Source organism: Python bivittatus, unplaced genomic scaffold, assembly GCF_059951505.1.
Source record: "Python bivittatus isolate LINGU-HERP-01145 unplaced genomic scaffold, Pbiv_v1 ctg000390_np1212, whole genome shotgun sequence".
NCBI classification, from domain to species: Eukaryota; Metazoa; Chordata; class Lepidosauria; order Squamata; family Pythonidae; genus Python; species Python bivittatus.
In genome coordinates this window covers 3,903,452-3,927,900 of record NW_028277070.1, presented here as the reverse complement: position 1 = coordinate 3,927,900, position 24,449 = coordinate 3,903,452, and the positions used below count along the sequence as shown (strand labels likewise).

Sequence of the window (24,449 nt, the reverse complement as noted above, 5' to 3'; positions counted from 1 at the left end):
AAGCACAGAACATTGGGTGCATTGTATAATGATGGTTTTATGGTTCAATCACATGTGGATATGTGATTTATCACTGGTTTTTGGGGTAGAAAGCTGACCCTGTAGAGCAGTGTTTCTCAACCTTGGCAACTTTAAGATGCGTGGACTTCAACTCCCAGAATTCCCCAGCCAACCCATGCTGGCTGGGGAATTCTGGGAGTTGAAGTCCACGCATCTTAAAGTTGCCAAGGTTGAGAAACACTGCTCTAGAGAAAGATCAGGTAACTTCAAGATTATCTACTTTTGTGTGGTGGCTATCAGAGTTCCCTCCTAGCAACCTGACCTGAAAACGGTTAACCTAAGGGGGAGAAAAAGAATCTCTCAGAGCTCTGATTAGTGTTATTTCTCAGAAGGAAGATTAAGGTTACAATACAAGAATTCCAGTGAATATACTGCTGTCAAAGGAGAAACCAATATATAGAAAATTGAATACAAAATTCTAATCCATCCTCTGCATTTTCTGCTTCACTTTTTGCAAAAGTTTGCATCTGTCAAGTGGTTTCTTCTGCTAGACTTATCAATAAACAAAATTACTCATACTGAGAGTCATGCAGATTTAATAACTTTAATAACTTAAAAAACATCTTCAATAGCATTGAATATTCTCAAACACCCCACCACCATGAATGACAGGCCCTTTTTGGTAATTTTATATAGTTTTAAAAATATTCACTGTTACCACTGAGAGTACCAAACCCCCAGCAATGCTGGCCTATGAAGAGGTTTAGAGACCATCTTTCACCCTGGCTAGGAAACCTGGCATGAGAATGTCGTGGTGCTACGGCAACTGCATGAAAGAAGACAAGTCGTGGGGGGAAATCCCACTGGTGGAAAACTGCCACCCCCTCCAAGTTCTGTAGAGGGCCTGATGGCAACGTCCAAAATGGATGTTTTGCCATTCTTCCTAAGCCTTAAATCAAATCAACTCAGTTGCTCAAAAGCAACAAGGATGTGAGAACACAAGAGCAGGTCACAATCTGAGACCAGCTCCAAGGGCTCTGGGTCTTCCCAGTCCAGGAAATTCAGTATATTGGCTCTACGTTAGTGCTTAAAACTGAGATCCCCACTTGACCTACAGGCTTCTTAATATACTGGGTGGGGCAACCCCAAACTGGATGCCACCTTGTATCTCAGCCCTGCTTGTGGGACTCATAGAGCCATCTAGCTGCCAAATGGACCATTTATTCTGAGGATCAGGACAGACAATGAGATTATGGCCACCTTTCCAACTTGCTCAGTCCTCAACTTTTCTGAAGGAGCTAATAGCCCAATAGCCTTTCTTCAGTGGACAGGTCACCAAGGCTAAAACAGATGTTGCCCTCAGTCACTTACTTTGTTACTTCTTACTTACTTTTATGTTAGGGCTGAAACACCCAACTACAAATGTGGGAATCAATCACTTTCTTTTTTTTCTCAAGTTCTCATTTTTGGCTATTTAACTTTAAAAAAAATAATCTCCTGGTTTTACATTTTTCCATGGATAACTTTGGTTCACCCCATTCTGTATTTAATGCAGTACTTACAAACTAATGCAATCGGTTTTTTTTAGCTGCATCACATTTCTCTAAATACAGGTATTTCGGTTAGCACCTTTTGCTTCATTTCTTCACTGAATACATTTTTACACCTTATTTTTGTTAATATATGCACGCCTTCTCTAATATGAAGTTTTATATATTGCTTTTTGTTTTGCAGAGGTCCCAGGAGGGGGGCTGAAATTCAGTTGGTGAATCAGTTTGAAAGTGCAGGAATTAAGCAAGGCTGCATTTCACCAAATTCTAAAATTCTAGCCAATTTCTTTTTTCCAGCGCAAGTGGGAGACATCAGATCAGGTAGCTACCACATCTTTTTTTATAGATGATAACCGCAGCTAGACTTTTATATGCTCAACGTGAACAGATCTGACACTATCTGCAATGGAAGAAAGGATGGCGAAATTGACAGCTTTGCTTGGAGAAAAAACTTCAACTAACTTTAATGCTAATCGGAAGCCCCTTTTAGATTTGTTGCGGGGAACAGGAAAAAATGAAATTATGATATATGGATTTGATGATTAGTAAAATTAATAACTATGCAAAAATGTACATTAAAATGTAGTTTTACAGTAAGAGGTTATTTTATGTTTCATTTATATCTGCTGTAGAAGAAGTCGGAAGTCATTCTTCTTGTATTTCTGTATTTCTCCTTTTCTTTTTAGCACTTTTGCTTTCTTTAACTCTAGCTTTCTTTCTATTCTTTTTATTGATTATTAGTTTGTGTTTTTCATCTTCCTGCTTTTTAAAATTTAATAAAGCTATTATTAAAAAAAGGAAGCTACCACATCTTTTTCAAGGGGAGACACTTCAGAGGTGGAAAGGACTTTTTACTCTAAATTCCAATCTTTAGCTGCAACAGTTCAGTTGTAGTTTTCAGGCAGAGTCCAGAATCTCAGTCTTTTTTTGGAGGGGCCATTTATGGGGGTTTAAGAGATCAGACAAATATCTTAAACCTTGCAGAGAAAAGCACGTGTATCATCATGTTAAAAGCCCCTAATTCTCCCCCCCCCCCATTTCCCCAAGAGAGCCAGTTTGGTGCAGTGGTTAAAGGCACCAGGCTAGAAACAGGGAGGCTGTGAGTTCTAGTCCCACCTTAGGCACAAAGCTAACTGGGTGCCTTGGGGCCAGTCCCTCCTTCTCAGCTCTAGGGAGAAGGCCATGGCAAACCACTTCTGAAAAACCTTGCCAAGAAAACTGCAGGGACTAGTTCAGGCAGTCGCCAGGAGTCAAAACTGACTTGAAGGCAAAAACACAAAAAATTGCTTGGACAGGAGACCACTAAGGAATCCCAGCATTGTCGGCTAGCATGGGAGGAGGAGGAGGAGGAGAAGAGTGATTGCAAACCACTTCTGAATTGTCATAACTCGTCCAGGCAGTCGCCAGGAGTCAAAACTGGCTTGAATGCACCAAAGAACAGCAACAACCCAGAATGGGTGCTGTTTAAGCTTCCGCGCGGGGTGGAGGGCACCAGTCTCTGTCTAAAGATCCCCGAGAAAGCTCAAATGTGAAAAAGGGTTCAAAACCTCAGTCCCACCCAGCGTATTATGGCTTCACTGACCACACCTGAGAGACCCTGGGGGCCAGGGCAGAAAAGGAAGCGTGCGGCCTCTAGGCCAGAGAGGTTGTCCAACGCCCATCCTTATCTAGACCAACAAGTTTGACCCAAACCTCTCTCCCTGTCCCTTCATATCAGCAGCTTGTCTGCTCTTGTTCCTCATCAACACAAGCAAGGCCATTTCAGTTGCTTTTAATTTAGGGTGTCCCACAGCAGCACAGATACAGCCACAGTCCTGGTCAGCCCTGTCCAGCTCCTGAGTCTTCAACATCCCTGCTGTGTAGGTCCGGTATTTTCTGACAACGGTTGTAAAAGCAGAAGCCCAAGGAGGGAATGGCAACCCCAGCTCTTCCAGGAAGAAGGGCGCTCACAGCGGGTGGCGTCAGGCTTTGCTTCCCTCCTGCCAGAAGAACGGGAAAGAGAGAAACACGGGTCACACGTTGGACTAAGCCTTGCTTTATTTAAACAGAGTTGTGGAATAAGCCACAATTGGCTAGGTTTGCCCAAGCTAATACGCCGCAAATCATTGCTTCCAGACCACAATGGCTAGATTCACCCAACCTAAACTAAACCCAACTAACTAGAAGGAGATACTGACGCTTTCAATGTTCAAAGTAGATGTTGATCTAGTTGTAATACCTATTTGCTCCCCAGGGTGGCAGCACCTTCTCAATCTTGACTGATCTCAAAGATGACACTTTCTGTTCTTATCCCATCCCCAAAATGCTAAGTCAGGTTGGGCAGAATTACTGCATTATTTGAGAAATGACACTGAAGTCAATCGCTCTGGATCCTAAATTTCTAGGAGCTAAAAACATTTCCAAAATAAGAAATGAGGTGTCTGCGGAATACGGTCAAAAAAGTCAAAGGTGCAATTGACTCACGCAACGTGGGCATAGCTTTGACTGGAGTGTTTTGGCCCCCATCTTGACTTTTTTGACCACCCCTACGGACACCCCCGGAACAGAGTAGGAACAATTAAATTGCAGAGTGAGCTTAAAACTCACAGCTTCTCACTTACCCCGCCTTGATGGCTCTGAATAAGGAGGGTGTGGTTGGGACCCCACTCAAAGTCGCCCCCGTTGTGTGCAGGTCTCTGAACTGTGAAGCGACCCATCACCACATCTGACTGCCACGGATTAACTTCTGAAGCCGAATCTGGAGTGGAGCAAGACAGTCCCTTCCTTAGGCATTTAAAAAGCAAACTCTCAGCACGGTCCCATCCTAATTCTGACCTTGTGTCATCAATCTTTTAACGAGGAAGGTAAACATATTCTGTGCCTGTTTTCCTTTTTTTTATAATTTTTTTTATTGAGTTTCAGAAAAAGGTAAAATACAGAAAAATCAAAAAGAAAAAAAAATAACAAAAGAGAGAAAGACAGAGAAAAAGAAAAGTAACTCCCGACTTTCTTTGGTTACAGGCATAGGTATAAAATACATTCAGCTCTTATTCCAGTATCTAAAAATTCACATAATACAAACTATCCTTTGCTCTAACATTTAAGAAGATTACAAAATAAGTCTATATCAGCAAGAAACATAAAAAGAGTAATACAAGATATGTCTGTAGCTATAGAATAAACCAGTCGTCAAATCCAAAAATCAAAATTTCATTTTTTTGTGTATCAAGTAAAAAGTCCAGGAGGGTTTCCAAATAGAAACAAAGCTAGAAAATGTCCTTTCTTTGATCGAAGTAGTCAGTTTCGCCATCTCCGCCAATTCCATTAATTTCACGTGCCTGTTTGTTTTTCAGCTTAACTAACTTAAAGTGGGGAATTTTCTATCCCCTTTGATACAAGTTAGTTTAACAAGTAGCATTGTTAATCATCTTAGATATGATATAGGAAAGTTTTAGGAAGTGACTACAATTCATTCAAAGTTTAATCCCTGACTACTTCAAAAAGCTAACCTTGTCTGAGGTCAGAAGTTAAGCCAGGTGGAACCTGGTTAGTACTTGGATGAGACACCACCAGGAAATCCCACAATGATAAGCTAAACTGGAAAATTAAAAAAAAAATGTCCTGGATGAAAGCAACGGCAAACTAGATTTGGTGCACGATTTTGAAAGGCCACCCTGATGTGAGTACCTTTGGCTTCTCTTTTGTGACGAGAACCAGCAGATTCGCACACTGAGTCGCAGCAGCTGCAGACCGAATGGGAGGTCCCATCCAGAGCTTCCCACCTGCAAGAGAGGAGAACGCTTCAGCTCCAAAATCTAGATCTGGCAGGAATGAAAATTGGCAGAATACCTAATTCAAGTCACCCTCATTGCAAGGCCCTCGCTCACTGCACCCCCACCTCAACACCCGCTGGACTTACTTGGGCCCCTCCCCTGTGATGGGTGGAGGAATGAATTGCATTCTGATTAAACGGCAAACTTAGCTTAATTTTGCATTTTCACACCAATATCTTGGTAGCTTTTTTTTTTTTAATTCATAACATTGAATTCTTTGAACACTTCATAGAAATACTGGGAAGCTCTGGCACCCATTAGCCACGCCCATATCTTATGGATTGACTACTGCAATGTGCTTTACGTGGGGCTGCCTTTGAAGGCTATCCTGAAGGCTTTGACTCCTTGGGCAAAGCAGGTTATTTTTCTCCCTTCCCGTCATCCTTACCTGTTAGTATCCCTGTTAAATGAGCAGGCCTTCCTTGTGGGGTCAGTCAGCACTTTGGGATCCCAGATGAGAAGTCGGCAGTGAAGGTAAACCTGAAGAAGAAACAATGATGGAGAAGCTGACGCTCATAATTAGCTTTTAATCCATCGCTGCCCTTGGCTCTCGTTTTGTCGTGCCCCGGGCAACCTTGCATACAGACCTATGCCTTATGCAAAGCATATCTACGAGAATTTCCTGCAGCGGCTGATAGAAGAGTTGACTTGACACTCTTCATTCCACCTACCCAGATCAAAACCAGTACTTAAGATGACTGTGTTTTGCATCTTGCAACCCAGCTATTCCCAACTCTCTCTAGGACAGTGTTTCTCAACCTTGGGAACTTGATCTTCAAATTCCCAAGGTTGAGAAATACTGCTCTAGGAAGACTTCACCTCCCAGAACTCTCAGCAATACCTCTAGAGCAGAAGTTCTCCAAGTATGGTCTGGGGACCCCTTGGGGTCCCCAAGACCCTTTCAAGGGGTCTGAAAAGTCAAATACATACATATATTAAAATTTCTCAGGTTTAATTTCTAACACAGTCAATATCAATTGATATAACCCACATACACCTCGATCATTTTTAAGAACATAAAGGGGTCCTGAGACCAAAGTGCCGGGGCTGGGTCAGAAGAGAGAAAAAACAGTTTTAACAGCAGTAGAGGTTTAAACATCTCCCATTCTTGGACTGGGGAGAAGGTGAAGGCAATGTCATAGACCAGTGTTTCCCCCAGGCTGGCTGGGGAATTCTGGGAGTTGAAGTCCACACATCTTCAAGTGGCCAAGGTTGGGAAACACCGGCATAGACGCTCGAAGATGGCACGGGAAACTGGCCACAAAGAGATGTGGCCAGCCTGGGCCTATGCCACGGTTAACTGCAAGCCAGCAGGGAAAGGAGTTGTGCTTCAATCGGTTTATATTTAAATTTTGCATGTTTGGGGTCTGTTTCGTACTTGTCCAAGGGGCAAGAAGGCACGTCGACCAAAATAAAATAGAAGCCCAGTTACGCGGCCTTTGGATGGGCAAGGCTACAGAAAACAGGTTCCTGCAAAAGGCGTCTCCTTGGATGGCTCCTGTGGCTGGTGTCCTTTTCGCAGGAGCCCTGCACGCACCATGAAGAGCAAAACTCAATTTTCCCCAGCGCAAGTTCCTAGTCCTCATCCCTGCTCAGTAAATTAGGCCAGGGACAGATTTACACGAGCAAAATCTCAAGCTAGTTCGACAGCAGGAACGCTGAGGCAGACCGACTTCAGTTCCTTACGTCCGTGTTTATCCCCACGAATTCAAAGGCCTGCAGAGAGAGACGGAGCACGTCTGGAGCATGTCGAGGGAGGAATCGCGAATTTGAATCCCGGCTGTCCAGGAGGCACCTGTTGCAAACACCAAAGGGAGAAAAGCCTATCAGCACTCATGCCACCGTGCCAGCTTCAAGGCAGCGTCCCAAATTGCTGCGCACAAGGAAGAATTGGGGTGACCTGAACTTAAGAAATCGATCTTTTGCCTCTGTGCACTGGATGAGGGATCACTGACATCCCCACCTCTTGCTCTTCCGTACTAAGTCCCGCTTTACCCCACAGGCTGCCCACTCCCCTTGGAGAAAAAGTAGGCAACACAGCTGTGTGTGCATGTGTGTGTGTGTGCCTATCTGGCTGCAACCAGGAAGCCTCCTCGTCCTCATGATGCTAAGTGGCATCTTTTACAATGGAGAAAAGCAATTTATATCCATCAGTTCTCTTCCCACCTCTGAGTAGCATGACAGGCTTCACGCATTGACTAAGCACGGTTTGTTGATTATGTCACAACTACACGTACCACGCTAAACCATAAAGCATGGTTTACAGATTAAAATGGCTGGACATATACAATATCATAAACCCAAAGCAAACCTCCTCCTCAGTTTCCTCTCTGTTGGCTGGTCTGCTTTCAGCTCAGTGAGTTAAACATGAGCTAGCCTGATACGCAGACCCAACCGATTGCTTATTCAGCAAACCAGGGCTAAACAAACTGACACTGAGTATGTGAATTCCTCGTTTTAGTTCCTGCAACCCAAAGGAAAAAACTGCCAGGACGCGCTCACCCGTGGTTTGCAATAACGCTGTAATTTCTGGAAGACCTGCTCAGTTCCGCCGCTTCGGCAGCGACGCATTCGTCCACGAAAAGCCGTAGAGGCTGGTGGAAGAAACGCTGCGCCATAAATTCAATGTGGATCTCTGACCCCAGGAGAAAGACCGACAGGTCTGAAGGAGCACTGAAGTCCTCTGCAGTGAGAGAAAAACCAGATAGTTAAAGGAACCTTTTGGTGGCCAAAAGCTGCCCTTAACATTTCTGGGGAGAGCCAAGGATCCCGGTGGGTGGGATCCCACACACATGGGAAGGGCCAGGATTTTCCGAGAGGTTTTTTCTCCCTCTTCTCCCTGAATTTTGAGAGTTTTGAGTAACTGTGCCAAGGGTTAGGGTTAGCCTATTTACCAAGGGCACTGAATTGGAACCGAATGTTCCTTTCCCACATTGATCAGTTCTGCACATCCCTCACCTGCAATAAGAGAGCCACTTGGGTGCAATAGTTAAGGCACCGGGTTAGAAACTGGGAAACTCTGAGCTCTGGCCCTGCCTTGGGCACAAAGCCAGCTGGGCAACCTTGGGCCTGTCCCTCTCTCTCAGCCCTAGGAAGGAGGCGGCTAGGGCAAACCACTTCCCAAAAATCTTGCCAAGAAAACTACAAGGACTCATTCAGGCAGTCGCCAGGAGTCAACACTGACTTGAAGGCACCCAAAAAATAAAATAAAAATACTACAGTATATGGACCGGAATAGTCCAAATGACCATAAGATGGCACCAAAGAGTTGGAGATTTCTTCATGGCTTCGCTGACATCTTGTGGTCATCTGGAATTTTGCAGGCCAGATCTGGTAGCCTTACTTACCCTACTGTTTGGCTGGGTTCACCCAGCATGCTCAGAACAGATACTGAACTGCCTGCCTGCCTGCCACGCGCGCCCAACCCATTCTGTATACATTCAGAAATATGGGTCAGTTCTGCAATTAAGCACACAGAATGAACTTGGCTTTATTTATTATGGCACAGTCCTTCATTTCTTCTAAGGTTCTGCATAAGTTAGAAAAGTTTATTCTTTTTGTCTTTGGCTGTGAAAACAGAAATGCTCTGGATCAGAATACTTCACAGAAGTAACTGCTTTTACAAGAAAAGAGAAGCGGTTTCAGTCCGCCCCAAGCTTTTAGATCAGGCGGAAAAGATCTCCGGTTTTGCTTAGTGAGAGTGAATTTCCGCTTACCGTTCATAAACGTCCCTTGGAACATTAGTCCGCCGGAACCAGAGAGCAGGCCAGACCCAGTGACTCGGGCGGGAGTCGGGCGTTGTGCCCTGGAAGGCAGGAGAAAAGAGGCTTGTCCGGCAGAGGACCCCCCACCCCAACTACGTGGTGCCTATATCAGCCCTTCGAGGTTGGCCAGGTCAGGAAACAGACACCCCATGAACTACTGGAACTCTGCTTTACTATTAAAGGGTATTTTAACGGATCTTGAAAGCCTGATAAGGTTTTTTCTCTTCCCCCTCCCTTATTAAGGAGAATTAAGGCAATTTGAGCTTTTTCCCCACCCCCATCTGTCTATCCAAGCTACGTGGATGCTTGCATAACCATCACTGAATTTCTTCTTTGTGGCCATCTCTGTCCTCCTCTGCGTGCCTGCAGGAAAAGAGGCACCTGCTTACGCTCCCCTCGCCATCCCCAGTCTAACTTTTTTTGAAAATAGGAAGCTATCATGCTGCAAAGCAAAGCATCAGCCAGGGTTTTGCACAGGAGGAGTCAAAAGAGTCAAGATGGCAGCTGTGGCCCCATAACCCAAGCGCCACCCCTTTTGAATGCACGCCACACATAAGAAAGGGGTGCGGCTCCAGTCGGAGGGCTGTGGCCTCTAGTAGGGTAATTAGGGGCAAGAATACTTCTGGGCCCCACAGGATGGGGGCTGCAGCTTAAGGCCTCACTGGCCGTCTGGCCATCTCTGCAGGAGAGGGGCAACAGGCGGCCAGCTGCGACCCGGCGCACCTTGGAAGGCTCGTGAGCGCAGTGGGGAGACCCCGGCCAGTCTGCCCCCTGCAGTGGCTGTTTTACGACTGGTCTTGGCAGCCAGTGCCCAAGACTCCCTCAAGCTGAGTTCATCCCCTACTCATCCCGTACGTCCGTTTAAGGGCTTTCCCGACAACCCTACAGGAAGGACTTGGCATCGCCTTCTGGGTTGTGTTTCTGCCTTCCCAAGCTAGCAGATGGCACTAGGATTTCCTGGAAGGGTCTCAGACAGGTACTACTCAGGTCCAATTCGACTTAGCTCTTTCAAGAGCAGCCAAAAGCAGCCAAGGGCTTGGCCACTTAGCCGGGCCAAGAAGGTCCACCATCTGCTCTTAAAAGGTCACCTACTGAAGGGAGAAGCTCAATCTCTTTCTCTCCCCCACCGCCCCCATAGATATTACTGTAGCTCTCCAGATCCAGCTTTGTTTTTCACCTATAGAGCCCTCCACGGCTTGGCTCTCAGGTGTCAACACCAACTTCTCCAAGCTGAATCTTCTCTTCTTGTGCACTTAGCCCAGAAGGGGATGCCCTGAGGGCAAAACACTTTGGTGACGGTTTCATCCTTTTGGAAGAGTCCCCCCTAGAGGTCCAGGCTGCCTCCCCATTACTGGATTTTAGAAGGACAAGGAGAACCATTCTACTCCAGAAGGCTTTTGAAATTGGTCGGCTGATCATTTCACCTGTACAGGAAGGGTGGCGGGATGTTTCTCTAATCCATTATTTTTTTATAGCCGCATTTGGATTGTTCTGACGGTACCGCTTCTGAGATGGTTCTCCTCTTTTATTCTATGCGTATTCTTGTTTTATTCTGTTTTATTACTGTGAACCACTTGCAGCTGGATGGAATAGGGTTATATATAAATTATGCGACAAAATAAAATGAATAAATATTCTCCACCCTGATATGGACAAAGCTTTTCCCAACTGTGTGACCTCTAGAATTTCTACACTGCTGAAGCTATGCCAAAGTCAAATTCCATTATGACTTAGTAGCACATTGTACACTAGATACACAAAAACTGGTTTGGGCAGTGCTACACTATGGCATGTTGAAGAAATCACGATTGGCTGGGTTTGCACCACATACTAAACCCTAAACCATACCTTACAAATCACAAACGTTGCACTTGCATAGCACAAATCTGAAGCTAGATAAAACCCCACATTATGCCGTCACTTTTCTGCGAACCCAGCCAATTGTGGTTTACTTAAAAAGAAAATCACTTCTGCTGTATTTGGTGTCCAGCAGAACATTTTGCATTTTACAGTTTGTTTTTTTCTTGATCAACAACTTGCCTATATTAATATTTGTTAAGGGAGAAAGATATGAATCTAATTGTTCAAGATCTGCAGCAGCAGTTTGCATTAAAGTTCAGCCTGCTTTGGAAAGGCACACTGGGAATAATTCCTTCCAGATCAGCTCTGCTGCCCATCAATGATCCATGGGCTACAGTTCTTTTCAGCCTCCAAGCTCAGCACTTACTCAAAGGTTGTACAGTTAATCCTCTCTGTGAACGGGCTGTTGTACTGTCCGCCAAGGCTGGACACCGGCCTGTACACCAGTCGGGTTGAGTACTCAACCATTTTGCCAGATGTCTGCAAGAATCAGAATTTCATGTGAATGTCAGGATATTTACGGATATTCCCTGAACCCTCAGCCGACCTTGCAATGGCTCTCGGTCTTGTCTATCTCATGCCCTGTCAGAGAAAATGGATCCCAACCAAGACCAAGCAAAAGGCCCCACTTTTTCCAAGAATTGCACTTATGGGTTCATAGGTATTATTAGTTTGTCATTTATTCAATATATCAGTTACGGTAAGGACATAACAGTTTGTAATGATTCTACTGACAATGCTTCTATAAGTGTAAAACAAGGAGTGAAAGCTAACTAGGGCTTTGCCAATATTCTCCCTTAAGCCTAAACCAAAAAAGTTTGAGGGTGCAAAACTGATTGAGGAACACTGTCCTCGTGGATTCCCGAAAAGGTGACTGCATCCCTGGAAGTCATTGTACAATGAAATAGCCATCCACCCTTGGGCTGACTGCTCTGCGGATTGCCAAGACGGTCTACCATTGCCTTCCCCAATTGGAAGTCCTCCAAATACATCGTACGACAAATCCCATCACCCCCAAACATCATCCAAGTGCTGAGATGCCAATCCACATACTGTTATGCCGTAGAGTTGGAAGGGGCCATTGATATTTCAGAAACTGAAAAGTCTGAATTTTGTTACTTGGGCTATGTAATAGACCGGCATTTGAGCACTAAACCAATGCTCCTATTGAACATCTTGCATGGCCACTGAACTGTCTAGGATGGCCAATGCATTCTTAGCAAAGTCTAAGGAGGCACTGAACTTCCTTGGCCCCAGTCATGCCTACCGAGAGGCTCCTGCAGGTTGGACTCCTTTGGTATCTGGGGATCTATCCATCAAAGGCACCATCTAGCCTTTGGAGAGATCTGATAGGCAGTCACACACAGGGGGAGGGCCTTGACTAATTATCAGATGGTGTGCATGGCTCATTGCCAGATGCCCATTTCATACAAGGCAGTGGCAGGGCTGTTCCCTGCCATTCCTTCTAACTCCCAGAAAAGCTTTTTATCCTCCCATCCTGGAAGCGCTTCCAAGCAGCGTCCCGGGCACTGTCCCAATTGCCTCTATGTACCCACCCTTTAATTAATTAATTAAAATCAATTAATTTAATTTATGCATTTGAGACTTAAGTGGAGTCCAAGATATTGCAGGCCAGATTCTCTGATTACTGTGGAGTCCTTGGGGTTCTCTGAGCTTGGTTCTTTTCTTGCAACTTTTTCTCGCAAGAAAAGAACCAAGCTCAGAGAACCCCCCAAGGACTCCACAGTTCAACCCTGAGCTACACATAATTCACCTCCATCTCTGATTACTTTTATATATTACTTCAATGAAAAGGAATCGGAGGGTTGAGGAACCCGGTTGGCACCAAGACAGGAGTCTGTGCACTGATACCTCCCATAGCCACAGCATGGTCCGAACTGCCCCTTTGCACTGCAACTGCCTCCCTCATCCCAGCTGCCCTTCAGATGCATTGGAAACTCACTGCCATCTCCAGGTTTGGCAAGCTGCAGTCCAAGGACATTTAGAGATGAGGGCAGGGGGCAAGTGTCATCGCACATACAATGGCAACCTTGTACAACTGGCATAAGTTGCATACTTCATGCAATTTGTACAGTCATGTTACAACATGTGACATTAATGTAGCTTGCACCAGAAACCAATGTTGCAGTCCTAATACATCTGGTGGACACCAGACTGAGGAAGGCGATGCTTGAAAGTCACCCCATCCCCTCCTGAATTCTTCCACTGATGATAAAAAGCTGTTCTGTGTTTCTCCACAATCTTAGTCACGGGTTTGCTGAACCCCACTTCTTACATGAGAATCTAACTAGCCTTCAGTGGTGTGAGCCCAAACTCTTACGTAGGACCTTTCCCCCTCTGCTGAGTCGAAGCGAGTGAACACAGAACAAGAGAACAAGCATGACTTTTGCTGACCACATTGCCACCCACTATCCTGGCTCGATTCTCTTGGTTCCCATGACTGGCAGTCCCAAGTTCCTACCAAGACAGAGAGAAAACCAATTCGATATACCCTGAAATTGCCCTTGGACAATGTCAGAATAAAGAGGAGAAACTCATCTTTAATACTGGTATGGCTAAGGACGACTTAAAATCTCTCAGTGGGGATGAAAGAAAGCCGAGATTCCTTTCTATTGGCCTGCATCTTTCTCTAATTTAAAACAAGTCAACATCATGATGACATGGGAGAAAACATAACGGGGTGCCAAATATATTTGTGCCATGGTCAGGCACAAGTTGGGGAAGGCGCCTTAGACTGAGGTGCCCCATGCCCACCTATCAGTCCCAACTTTCCCCAAATCCCCATTCCAGAGATCAAGCAAAGATCTTAACATCCCTTACCAGTCGTGCGAAGCGACACTCCTGGAATGAATACTGAAAATGGAAGAAGCCCAGGGCATTATTCACGTGTGAAGAAGGGCAGCTGCCCAGGTAGAGCAACTCTGGGTCCAGCCTGAGACCAGTCCCCCAAGGGTCCATTTTGATAGCCAGGTGGAGACTGGTCTTGTTGCATTTATAGATCACTGAGTTTTCAGGAACTGTGGGATAGAGAAGGATCAAGGTTGATGAGATAGACCCTCACGGATCACAGGTTTGGATGGGAGCGCATCAGGAAATCCTAGAACTGTAATCCAGACCTGGAAGCCCAAAAACATTCCAACAAAAGGCAAACAAATCTTGTGCTATGGTTATTGTTGCTGAGAAAACTACCCAGCCACGTCCATGAATTTAAGAGATTTTACTGTCAGTACAGATACGTTTTGGTCCGAAACTTGTAGAGCTATTAGCCTAAGTATTTACTGCTTGTGAAAGACCAACGTACTCATTTCAATTGTATGGAACTCATCAGGAACTGTAGATGCCATAAAATTAATCATCACCCAGTGCCAGAAGGACAAGTTTACACACCTTCCTTGTTGATACGCACGTTTTCTCTAAGCTTGAATGGCTTTTTCTTCAAGAGAGGGCCAAAAGATTAACATCTCTGAGCAGTTTAGCCACATTTTGCTATCTGCTTTGTGTTTTTGTATATTGGTGCCATTAAAAAAAATCCACATTTTACATCGTGACTATTGTTATTACCCTTCTATTTTAGACTCAATGGTCTTTTACAGCATTTGAAATGTCCTGGAAAGGGAGTCCTTATTTTCTGTCTCCTCCCCTTCCCCCCAGCCCAGATCCCCAGAAAAGATAGGAAGTAGAAACTGGCTGAAGGAGCATTAATAACTGCAATGCAATAGAAAGTTATTTGGGGATATGGGAGGAAAGGCGGAGAGAGAGAATGAGATGGGTTTAGATCTAATTAAGCAATTAAGCCTGCAGGATATCTATCAAGCAAGCCTAGCTCACATGTTAGAGATGTTATCCGTGTTATGAGACAAACGGGGCAGAAATGTAGTGCAGAGCCAAGCTAAGATCAGTCCTGCTAGTTCCTGGAACACAGCCAGTATAGGAGAGGCCTTAAAGGCCATCTAGCCCACCTATTTTATTGGTAAGGGGGAATGAGTAAAGATTTGGCAGGGGGAGGAATAGCTGCATATACAAGGCCGGCTTTCAATTTCACAAGCTATCTTGGTTCAGAAAGGCATAGGTGGAGGGTGCTGTCGTTTGTCCTAGATAGATATGGCAGCAAGCTGCAATTAATGCAAAGCAAACCAACAGATTTTCAGTTCTCTACTTAGTTCATGAGATGGTGATGCCCCAAGACTGGGTTTGTACAGCCCACAAAGACAAAAAATGAAAGGCTAGGTTGCAACTCAGCTTGTTGCGCAATCCCAGCCCAGGTGGTGGTTAGTTTAGGGTTTACAGAGGTAGATAATAGTGCCTGGCAAATCTTGTCTGAACTTGGAAGATAAGCAGGATAAGGCCTGGTTACAGCTTGGATGGGAGACCACTAAGTCCAGAGCTCTAGGCCAGACTCAAATTTGAAAAAGCATCCTAAAAAAAAAACATTTCATTGTTGATATAGTCATCAGGTTTCAAGCTGGACTCAAGGGAGACTTTATCTTATATGCATTACAAAGCTAGGCACCTGGGTTAATTCAATAAACCATAGTTTAATTAACTACTGTTAAACTATGATTAAGCACAAATTATAAAGCCAACTAATATCTGATCACTTGCCACACATGCTCATAATTAATTGAACCACAGCTTATTCAATTAACCTACTTTTCTAGCTTTACAAGGCAGACTAAACCATAAATTAACCATATACATTTGATTAATAAATAAATACCAGCTAGGGTCACATCATGTACCAAAAGCAAATGTTATGGTCCATCATGGACAATTCCAGACTCAGTTCCTCCTTTATTACAGCTTCATAAACTCCATCAGAAGAAGCAGGGAGCAGAAATTCCTTTCTATTTATCCACATCTCTCTGCTTTAGAAAGAAGCCTTGCTCTCACCAGGGGAGACCAGAATGAGGTTCATCTATAACCACCCCCTTCTAACTCAGCTTTGACCTAGAGGAAAACACACATGGTTACCCTTTTGAGCTGCAGTGGCTACCAGCAGCACCCAAACCGAGACTGTGAAACTGTTCCTATGCAGTCCCATCTTGGTATCCCCCCACTTGCAACACAGAAGAATGAATTGCTGCTTTGTCTCTTGAGCATCCCTTTATCTCCTTCCCAGAGAAGCCCCACCCAGAGACACAGGTGTTGGAGACCCATCCTGATCATCTCACTTTCTTTGGGAAGGGCCCAAATTGAAGGCAGAGCCCGTCTCTTTTATCCAGAGGTGTCAGCAAAGAGGCCGATCAGGAAAGGGCAACAGGGACCCATTTTTTTCTGTGTCCAGGACATGTCAAGCTATAAATCAACCCACATGGGCTGGATTGGGTGGTCTCTGGCTGATGGTGTTGCATGAATTCTGCCCATTTTGTTCATTTGTGCCTAAGTGTGTTGTACAAAGTCAGGCAGTTGGGTAAACTCAGAAAATCATGGCCTCTGTTGCTGGGTTCCTACAACACACTGAACCATAGACTGGCTAACCACATTGTAGGCTGGTGTGTTGTCTGAACTCAAACTGTGGGACAAATGAACCATAGTTAACATGTGGTTGTATAAACTATAGTTAACCTTGGATAAGTGTCTTGTATGGATAGAGTAGGTACATGCATATGTGAACCCAGACACTGGGGTTTGCTAATCATGAGCTATTGTTGTTCAGTCGTTAAGTCGTGTCCGACTCTTCGTGACCCCATGAACCACATCGCGCCAGGCCTTCCTGTCCTTCACTGCCTCCCTGAGTTTGCTCAGTTTCATGCTCATTGCTTCAGTGATGCTATCTAACCATCTCATCCTCTGCCGTCCTCTTCTCCTTTTGCCTTCAATCTTTCCCAGCATCAGGGGCTTCTCCAAAGAGTCCTCTCTTCGCATTAGGTGACCAAAGTATCTGAGCTTGAGCTTCATTATCAATCCTTCCAATGAGCAATCAGGGTTGATTTCATGAGCTATGGCTTAGTGAAATATGTGAAGCCAGGTAGCTGTGGTTTCACAAATAATGGTTCAATTAACCATTGTTCAGAGTGATATATGAGCTAGGTTAGTGACCACTTACAGTGCTGACAGTAGAGTTGGGAACGGCTGAATATTTTTCAGCTAGTCAGCTACTGTGGCTCTTCCTTTCACAACTGTTTAATGTCCTATCATTAGCAGTTCATGCTAAACACTTAGGAAAGGCAAAGAAGCAAATTTGTGTGCAGCTGGATTACTACTTCATGCTAAGCCAGGGTTTATTTAGCATTGGTTTATTGAAGAACCACAACTGTCTGAGCTTGTTCCAACACATCAAGTTTACAAGCTACAAAAATGGGTTTGCAAGCAAGCCAGATTATGGCCCAGCAAGATGCTTGGGCCATGTTGATTATTCCTCCTAGGGCTTCAGGAAGGATTCAGATGAAGTCGTCTGACCTTAGGCGATCACAGCACCTTTCTGCTCTTCATTAAAGCAGCCAGATGGTATTCAGATCTTCACAAAAAATGGGCACCTGATGCTTTAAGACTTGGGTCAATTTTAACAAAAGACTTCTTTGGAATCATTTTTGAACACTGCATAGCTTGAGACATCTGTGGCCAAGGCCTTGGGCTGTGATGAGCTCATAACTATTAACAGAAGGCCTATAGCAGCTGGATTACTTTTAATAATGATTTGTCAAGCTAGCCAGCTTGGTTTGCATCACACATGACACTGAACCCGTCAGCCCTAGGAAGTTGACTAGGTCAAGAATTCCACAGGAAGACCAGAACGATACTTTATTGAGATAGACTACAGTATAGTAAGAGAACCTTGAATGTTGGCTGGGAAATTCTGGGGCTTGAAGTCTACACAGCTTAAGGTTGTTGAGACTGAGAAACACTGCCCCAGGGAATCCAGGGGGAGCCAGTCTGAGTCTCTTTCCTGCCTCCTGGGCTCAACACATCCCTCTGCACCTGTGTTGTCTTAACTGCTTCTGAATGGCTTCTCCAGGATCAATTCCATGGCTCCCTAAATATAGTTCATTTGTTTATGGATCAAAGTCTTGTGAAAACCCAACCAAATGAGTTAGTTCTTTAATTTGTTTTTCAAGATGGCACTAAGGAAGGAACATTCCCCTTAGTTAGGATGTCCAACCATAGATGTGTTTTGGTCAATGGCATTGTTTTAGTATGTCCTGTGGACATTTGTTGGGAGTTTTGAGCAGGTTTGGACTGAAGGATTGGTAAATTTGATCTGAAATGTGGGCTGCACATAAACAGGCGGAGCTTTGATCACACCATCATGGCTGCCATCTTGACTTTTTTACCACACCCTGCCTCAGGCAATAGCTCGGACAGCAGAATGGGCCTGAGTACTACAGGTAAAGGGTAAGAAGAGCAGGGGTGCCATGCCAACCTGCCCACTTTGGAAACTTCAGCCCAGTTGAGTCCAAATATCTGGAGCAAAAGATAGATAAGGTGCTTTAATAATATCCTTGTGGGTTTGTTCTGGTTTTAGGTTTTCCTGCCTCAGAATTGTTAGGGATTGTTTAGGTGAGAGACGAGGCAGAGATCAAGGAAGCTCTGTCTATGGTGAGAGGCACACCAGGGTTGAAGCTCAACCATCCAGACATTAGTGGAAGGGCATCTGGGGGTAGAGGGCTTCCATCATTGTACTAACATAGGAAGGATAAGCGAATATGTATGTGAGCAAACCTGTGTAGTGTTGTTTGTCAGGAAGGATCAGTTGAGTGGGTCTGGGCAATTTGGCTCGTTGGGATATGGAGGTTCCCTTTTGGTGGCACATGGAAGGGAATCAATCCCAGCAAGAAAGGATGGTAGTTATAACCCTGTAGCCTGAGATAGATATGTGGGGAGGGGAGCAATGGGTGGGAAGTTACAGAGAAAGAGTGGACCTCCAATTTGGTGGCAACTTCAACTTCCAACCTGATAGCTCCATTCTGAGGCCCACGTGGCTGGATTGCTGAAGACCTTAGTCTCAAGGAGCTTATGGTCAATGCCAGATCTGTCTGTAATAAGACCACCTTCATCCACAACTTGGTGGTGGTGGTGGTGGTGGCGGCATGTTACTGAAATCTGGCTGAGTGAAGGTGATGATGTGGCCTTGTCTGAAATCTGTCCAGCTGGGTTTCAGGTCCTTCAGCAAGCTTGACACCAAGGCTGGGGAGGGGGGTGGCTTTGATTGTGAGGGTCATCTTACCTGTGATAAGGGACTCTGCTCCTGAGATACTGGGGTGTACCAGTATGTTATGATGTAGAGAGGTTTGAAATCCTGCTGATGTACTGGCCACTATGCTGCCTGGCAGGATCTCTTTCTGGGCTGCTGATGCTGGTCTTCAGGCTGGTGGTGGAGAAGCCTTTCGATGTTGGAGAGCTTCAACCTCCATGCCTTGGCGTGGCTCTGGTAAAACACAGGAGTTCATAGCCTCCATGGCAACCATGGGTTTCAAGTAACATCAGGCCTAACATATGTAGGTGGGCATACTTTAGATCTTGTTTTTTTTTAGAGCAGATGTTATATGATCTGGAGATGGAGGGGATTTCCTTTACTCCATGGTATAGTCAGCTCATGCTTTGATGCAGATCTGATTGATAACAACCCATGACCTCTATGGGGTATAAGGTATTTTTGAAGAATCTGCCACAGGTGCCTAATAATTGCAAATTATTTCCAGAGGATGCTTGGGAGTTCCCCAGTTCTCTGGCAGGTAGCTTGGTTCAATACCTGGTAAGCCACTAGTAATGGGAGCAAGTAGGGCACTGGACATGATGGTCCCCCAAGTAGACTCTTTCTGGGGGCTGAGTCTGGTGGAGCCTTGGTTCACTGAGGCCCTCTGAGAAATGAATCACACTAGAAATAACACCTGGAGAACTCACTGGTGGGGAAAGACAAAAAATGAATCCGGTTGAGCATGGGTGCGTGCTCACCATGGCAATAAGACAGGTGAAGTGTGCTCACTTTTCTCTTATTGTGTCAGCAAGCTGTCATTCCAATGGTCCTGTTTAGGGTGACTCATTCCCTTTTAAGAGGAGCCAGTAGAGAGATCTTCCACCTGGTCACTGGGATCAATTTTCACAGCAAATGCTGACTGGATTGTGCTATGCTACTAGTAGCCTGGATCCCTGACTATCCTGGCTATTTCAAGGAATGGGTGGAGATGTAACCACCAGGATCTGGAAGATAATCAACACATCTTGCGGGGGAGGGGAAGCTACCAGCAATCTTGAAAGAGGCTGTGGTTCACCCTCTCCTGAAGAAACCATTCATGGATTTGGTGGTTTTACATAGCTATCAGCCAATTTCCAATCTTCCATTCTGGGGGAAATTTGTTGGACAGTAGTGGCAGATCAACTACACAGCACCTTGGACCATCTTCAGTCAGGGTTCAGGCCAGAGTATGGAACTAAGATGACAATGATCACTTTGCTGGATGACCTATGTCTGGACCTGGATGAGGATGGTGCTGGTCCTTATAGACCTCTCAGTGGCTTTTGGTGCCATCAATCATGATATCTTACTGGATCGCCTACAGGGATTGAGGAGTGGAGGCACTACCTTATAGCGGTTCAGCTTCTGTTCCCAGTGGACAGCTTCAGTCTGTTGTCATGGTGGAGGAGATGTTGCCTCAATGGCTCCTGACTTATGGGGTCCCACAGAGATTGGTCCTCTTCTCCTTGCTTTTTAACATCTATATGAAACTGCTGGGGGAGTCCTCCAACAATTTGGGGTGTGATGTTATCAGTATGCTGATGATACCCAGTGATACACTGCCATCCCAGGATATAAGATGCTGTCAGCTTGGTGTTTGGAGGCTCTAAGGGTCTGGATGAGAGAGAACAGACTGAAGCTGAACCCAAGGAAGGTGCAATTGCTGTTTGTTCTTTGAGATTCTCTGTCAACAACAGTGTTATCTCAGGTTGGGCAAGCACAACCTGTGAAGGAGCAGATTCACAACATGGGGGTCCTTCTGGACTCACAGCTTCTACTCGAGCAGTAGGTGGAAGATGTGGCTAGGGATCTTTACCCAGCTTCAGCTGGTACATCAATTCTGGCCTTAGCCCACCCCTTTATAGCTTGGCGCCTGGCTCCCTGCAAGACCATCTACTCCAACCTGAATCAGCCTGACCTACAAGATCTTCTAGGGGGAAACTCCCTGTAGTCCTGCACTTCAGGGGAGTGAGGGGGCCAAAGCTAGAAGGTGCTTCTTCTCAGGGGCAGCACCAGAGCTTTGGAACAACCTCCTGGCAGAGATCAGAGCAGCCCCCTCCTTGATAATTTTCAGAAGGATGTTAAATACTGAGCTATTTTGGAGTGTTCCAGTCATGTTTACATACTGTGCCATCTTTTATATTCTTTTATTTGTGTTTATCTTATTTTTGTTATTGTGTATGGGTTTTCTCATGTAGCTTTTTAATGGCAATTTTAAATGTTTCCTTTTATCATGTGAACTGCCAAGAGTCACCAGGTTGCATCAGGAAATACATGCAATAATAAATAAATAATCACATTTGCTTAGCCATGGATTAGCATGTTGTGAAAACATAAGCCATTACTTTCAACCAGGGCTAACCAAACCACTTGGTAGCTTAGCACAATGTGTGAATCTACCCTATAGCTGACTTTGTTTACACAAGCCGTGATGTGCTTTATTTGATTCTGACTTAGCATACTATGAGAACCTACAGCCACTGTGGTTTGAACAATATGGCTTAGCTGAATATATGAATTCAATTACTGGGTAGAACTACAGATTCCTCCTGCTACGGTCCTCCTCATGCTTGAACTATGGGAACATCTTGGAGTGCTGGCCGGGGACAGATGATTTGGAAGCATCAGTCCACAAGCTGAAGCTGTACTGTACTTCCCATCACCCAGCCCTTTTAATGCTGACGTAGAGCAGATCTCCTTCTTCCTTAATCCTCTCTCCTCCCCTTCCTCCCCCTACTGCCACCTCCAACAGGTTTGAAAAAAAGAAGCAAGACAGGGAACAGTGAACAGACCTTTGTATTAAAACCGTCTTATATACATTATAATTGATTTACAAAATTATAGCTATTTTATTTATTTTTATAATGAAGAACACTAAGTATGCACAGATGTGGCAGGTAGGCAGAAGCGTTTCCTTTAAAATTATTGCAGCCAATCACACCTGTTGCAGTGTATGGAAGGAAAGACACAGCTCTCCAGGATAGCTGTATCATGAGTACAGTATTTGGACTATGTACTTCCACATGAACTCTTCTCTTCTCTTCTCTTCTCTTCTCTTCTCTTCTCTTCTCTTCTCTTCTCTTCCCTTCCCTTCCCTTCCCTTCTCTTCTCTTCTCTTCTCTTCCCTTCCCTTCCCTTCCCTTCCCTTCCCTTCCCTTCTCTCATTTCCTTTTTCTGGAACAGTACATCAAAGCCTCAACCTTGAGGGGATTCGGTTTGAACTCAGACATCTCCATCTTATACGGAAAGGGCAAATGATCCCCTTAGAGCGGAAGGTGAGGATTTGCATACAGAGAGGTTCTTCCCAAAATGCAAGGAAGGAAAGATGATGAGGGGGAATGCAAGTGGCTGCTTTCCCCGGGAAAAGCGGCACAAACTTTTTGAGAAGAGAGCTCGTTCCTCCAAGTAGGGAGGTTATTTTGTTCTGTATTCAGAAGACACAATCAAAGTCGGGGAAGGGTTTAAAGCAGTGTTTCACAACCTTGGCAACTTTGAGACATGTGGACTTCAACTCCCAGAATTCCCCAGCCAGGGAGTTGGAGTCCACACGTCTTAAAGTTGTCAAGGTTGGGAAACACTGCTTTAAAGACTTGCCTAAAGACAGAGAGGTGGAGCTTTTCCTCTTGGGAAACTAGCAGAGTGGCTCCACTCTGCCCTGGTCTTGTTGGCAGCTAAAATGGTGGTACTTGTTGGATCTGAGCCCTTTCCCACAGCCCCCAGTCTCTCATGCAAGATGGCTAGGACTACATCAATCAGAGCAAGGAACAGCATGGAAAATGTTGGTTTCTGCATGGAGTCATGGTGTTTGGCAACTGGCTACCAATACTGGCATACAAATGTCCCTCATTGTTCTTGGATACTGGGAGAATCAGGTTTTCCTCATGCTTCATGCCCTTGCCTCACACCCCTTGCTTTCTCACTCTCTGCTTCTGTCCCCTTTCCATGGTAAAAGGGATTCACCAAGTAATTTCCCATGACTGATATTCACTTCCTGCATTCATCTGGATCTTTCAGCACCACCAATGTTGGAGTAATATCTTCATGGATCATAATACCCTGAATGTTCTTTGTTGCAAGAAGCAGAAAGTGAACATCTTTTCTCTTCCTGCCATGTCCTTAATGTCTTTAATGAGTTGAGACCTCCTTGTAAATACACTCGTTTTCACTGGATCCCATTGTCTGGGATTAACTTAGAGGAAAAAAACTCTGAGATCCTTGAACCAGTGAGGACATTAAGTCTGGGTAGACAGAAGAACAAGCCATGTTTGGAGGAAGGAACCAGGACCAGTTTCTGTTGCACATGGACATACAAAAGATGGTTCAGGGCGCAGTTGAGTGACCATACATACAAACACACAGATAGATGTTTGCACACACCCTGCCCCCAAGCACATTGAGGGCACAGAAAACTAACCTGAAGCTCTCTTTCTGGTTACCTTTTAACAGCATTTCTAACTCCATGTTCATCGCTACATCCTGTTCCCGCAAGGATGGAGTTTAAGACACAGAAATGATCAACATTAAGAGTTTGTTTTGCTTTAGAATAGTTTGTATTTATTGGGTTTTAGTAAGCGACATGTGAATTCCTGGGTGCCTCACCAGGCAATGTCTTTTTTTGGTTTTCAGTTCATTTGCTAATAACTCAAATATTTAAAATAATATGTAAAGAAACCCACTTATTACTAACTACTTAGCAAAAATAAAAACGTGCCTTTATGAGCAAAGGAAAGGCCACATAAGCAGATGAAACCATGCACACAGGTGGTTTCTGAGAGTGGTCAGTGCAGACACATCCAGCCTCAGCCATAGTAATCCACAAATCCATAAGACAACTCCAAATCAACTATCTGTAAGCACCAAATGCGATTAAAAGATAGTCTGTGAAAAACTGATTGCCTGGCCAGTCTTTTCCCTCCTATTGAGTAGAAGATCTCCTGGCCATGCTCTACTGCCTCAGTTTGCCTGGAATTAGAAAGAAAGTGGCTTACGTTGACCTTGGCATTCACTGACTGGAATGGACTGTCTGGAGTGCTGTGAATTTGTGCAAATCCCATCCCACACACTGTTTTGTGCAATTTTAAACAGAGATAGATTTGGGGAACACAGTGTAGAATCTGCTCATCCCCCATTCTTGCAGGCAACAAAATGCTCAGCATTGATTCAAGCACAGGATGAACATAGCAAGGCAATTGAACAAGATGCTATTCTGGTTCAGTGTGGGAGCTTAACTTAAGTATGCACACATACAGAAACACTCATTCACAGCTCA

The 24,449-nt window shown here is 44.8% G+C and overlaps 1 protein-coding gene across 1 annotated transcript; it reads right to left on the bottom strand.

Annotated features, from left to right (window-relative positions):
* Window positions 1-3,314: 3,314 nt before the first annotated feature.
* LOC112542273 (zona pellucida sperm-binding protein 3-like) lies at window positions 3,315-23,647 on the bottom strand. Its single transcript, XM_025174716.2, has 10 exons — window positions 23,617-23,647; window positions 13,828-14,024; window positions 11,354-11,466; window positions 9,079-9,167; window positions 7,865-8,045; window positions 7,049-7,157; window positions 5,751-5,842; window positions 5,217-5,311; window positions 4,151-4,287; window positions 3,315-3,529 (listed from the first exon to the last, which is right to left on the bottom strand). Exons 1-10 carry the CDS (start codon window positions 23,645-23,647, stop codon window positions 3,512-3,514), a joined length of 1,062 nt encoding a protein of 353 aa, XP_025030484.1. The 3' UTR covers window positions 3,315-3,511.
* Between the last annotated feature and the right edge of the window lie 802 nt (window positions 23,648-24,449).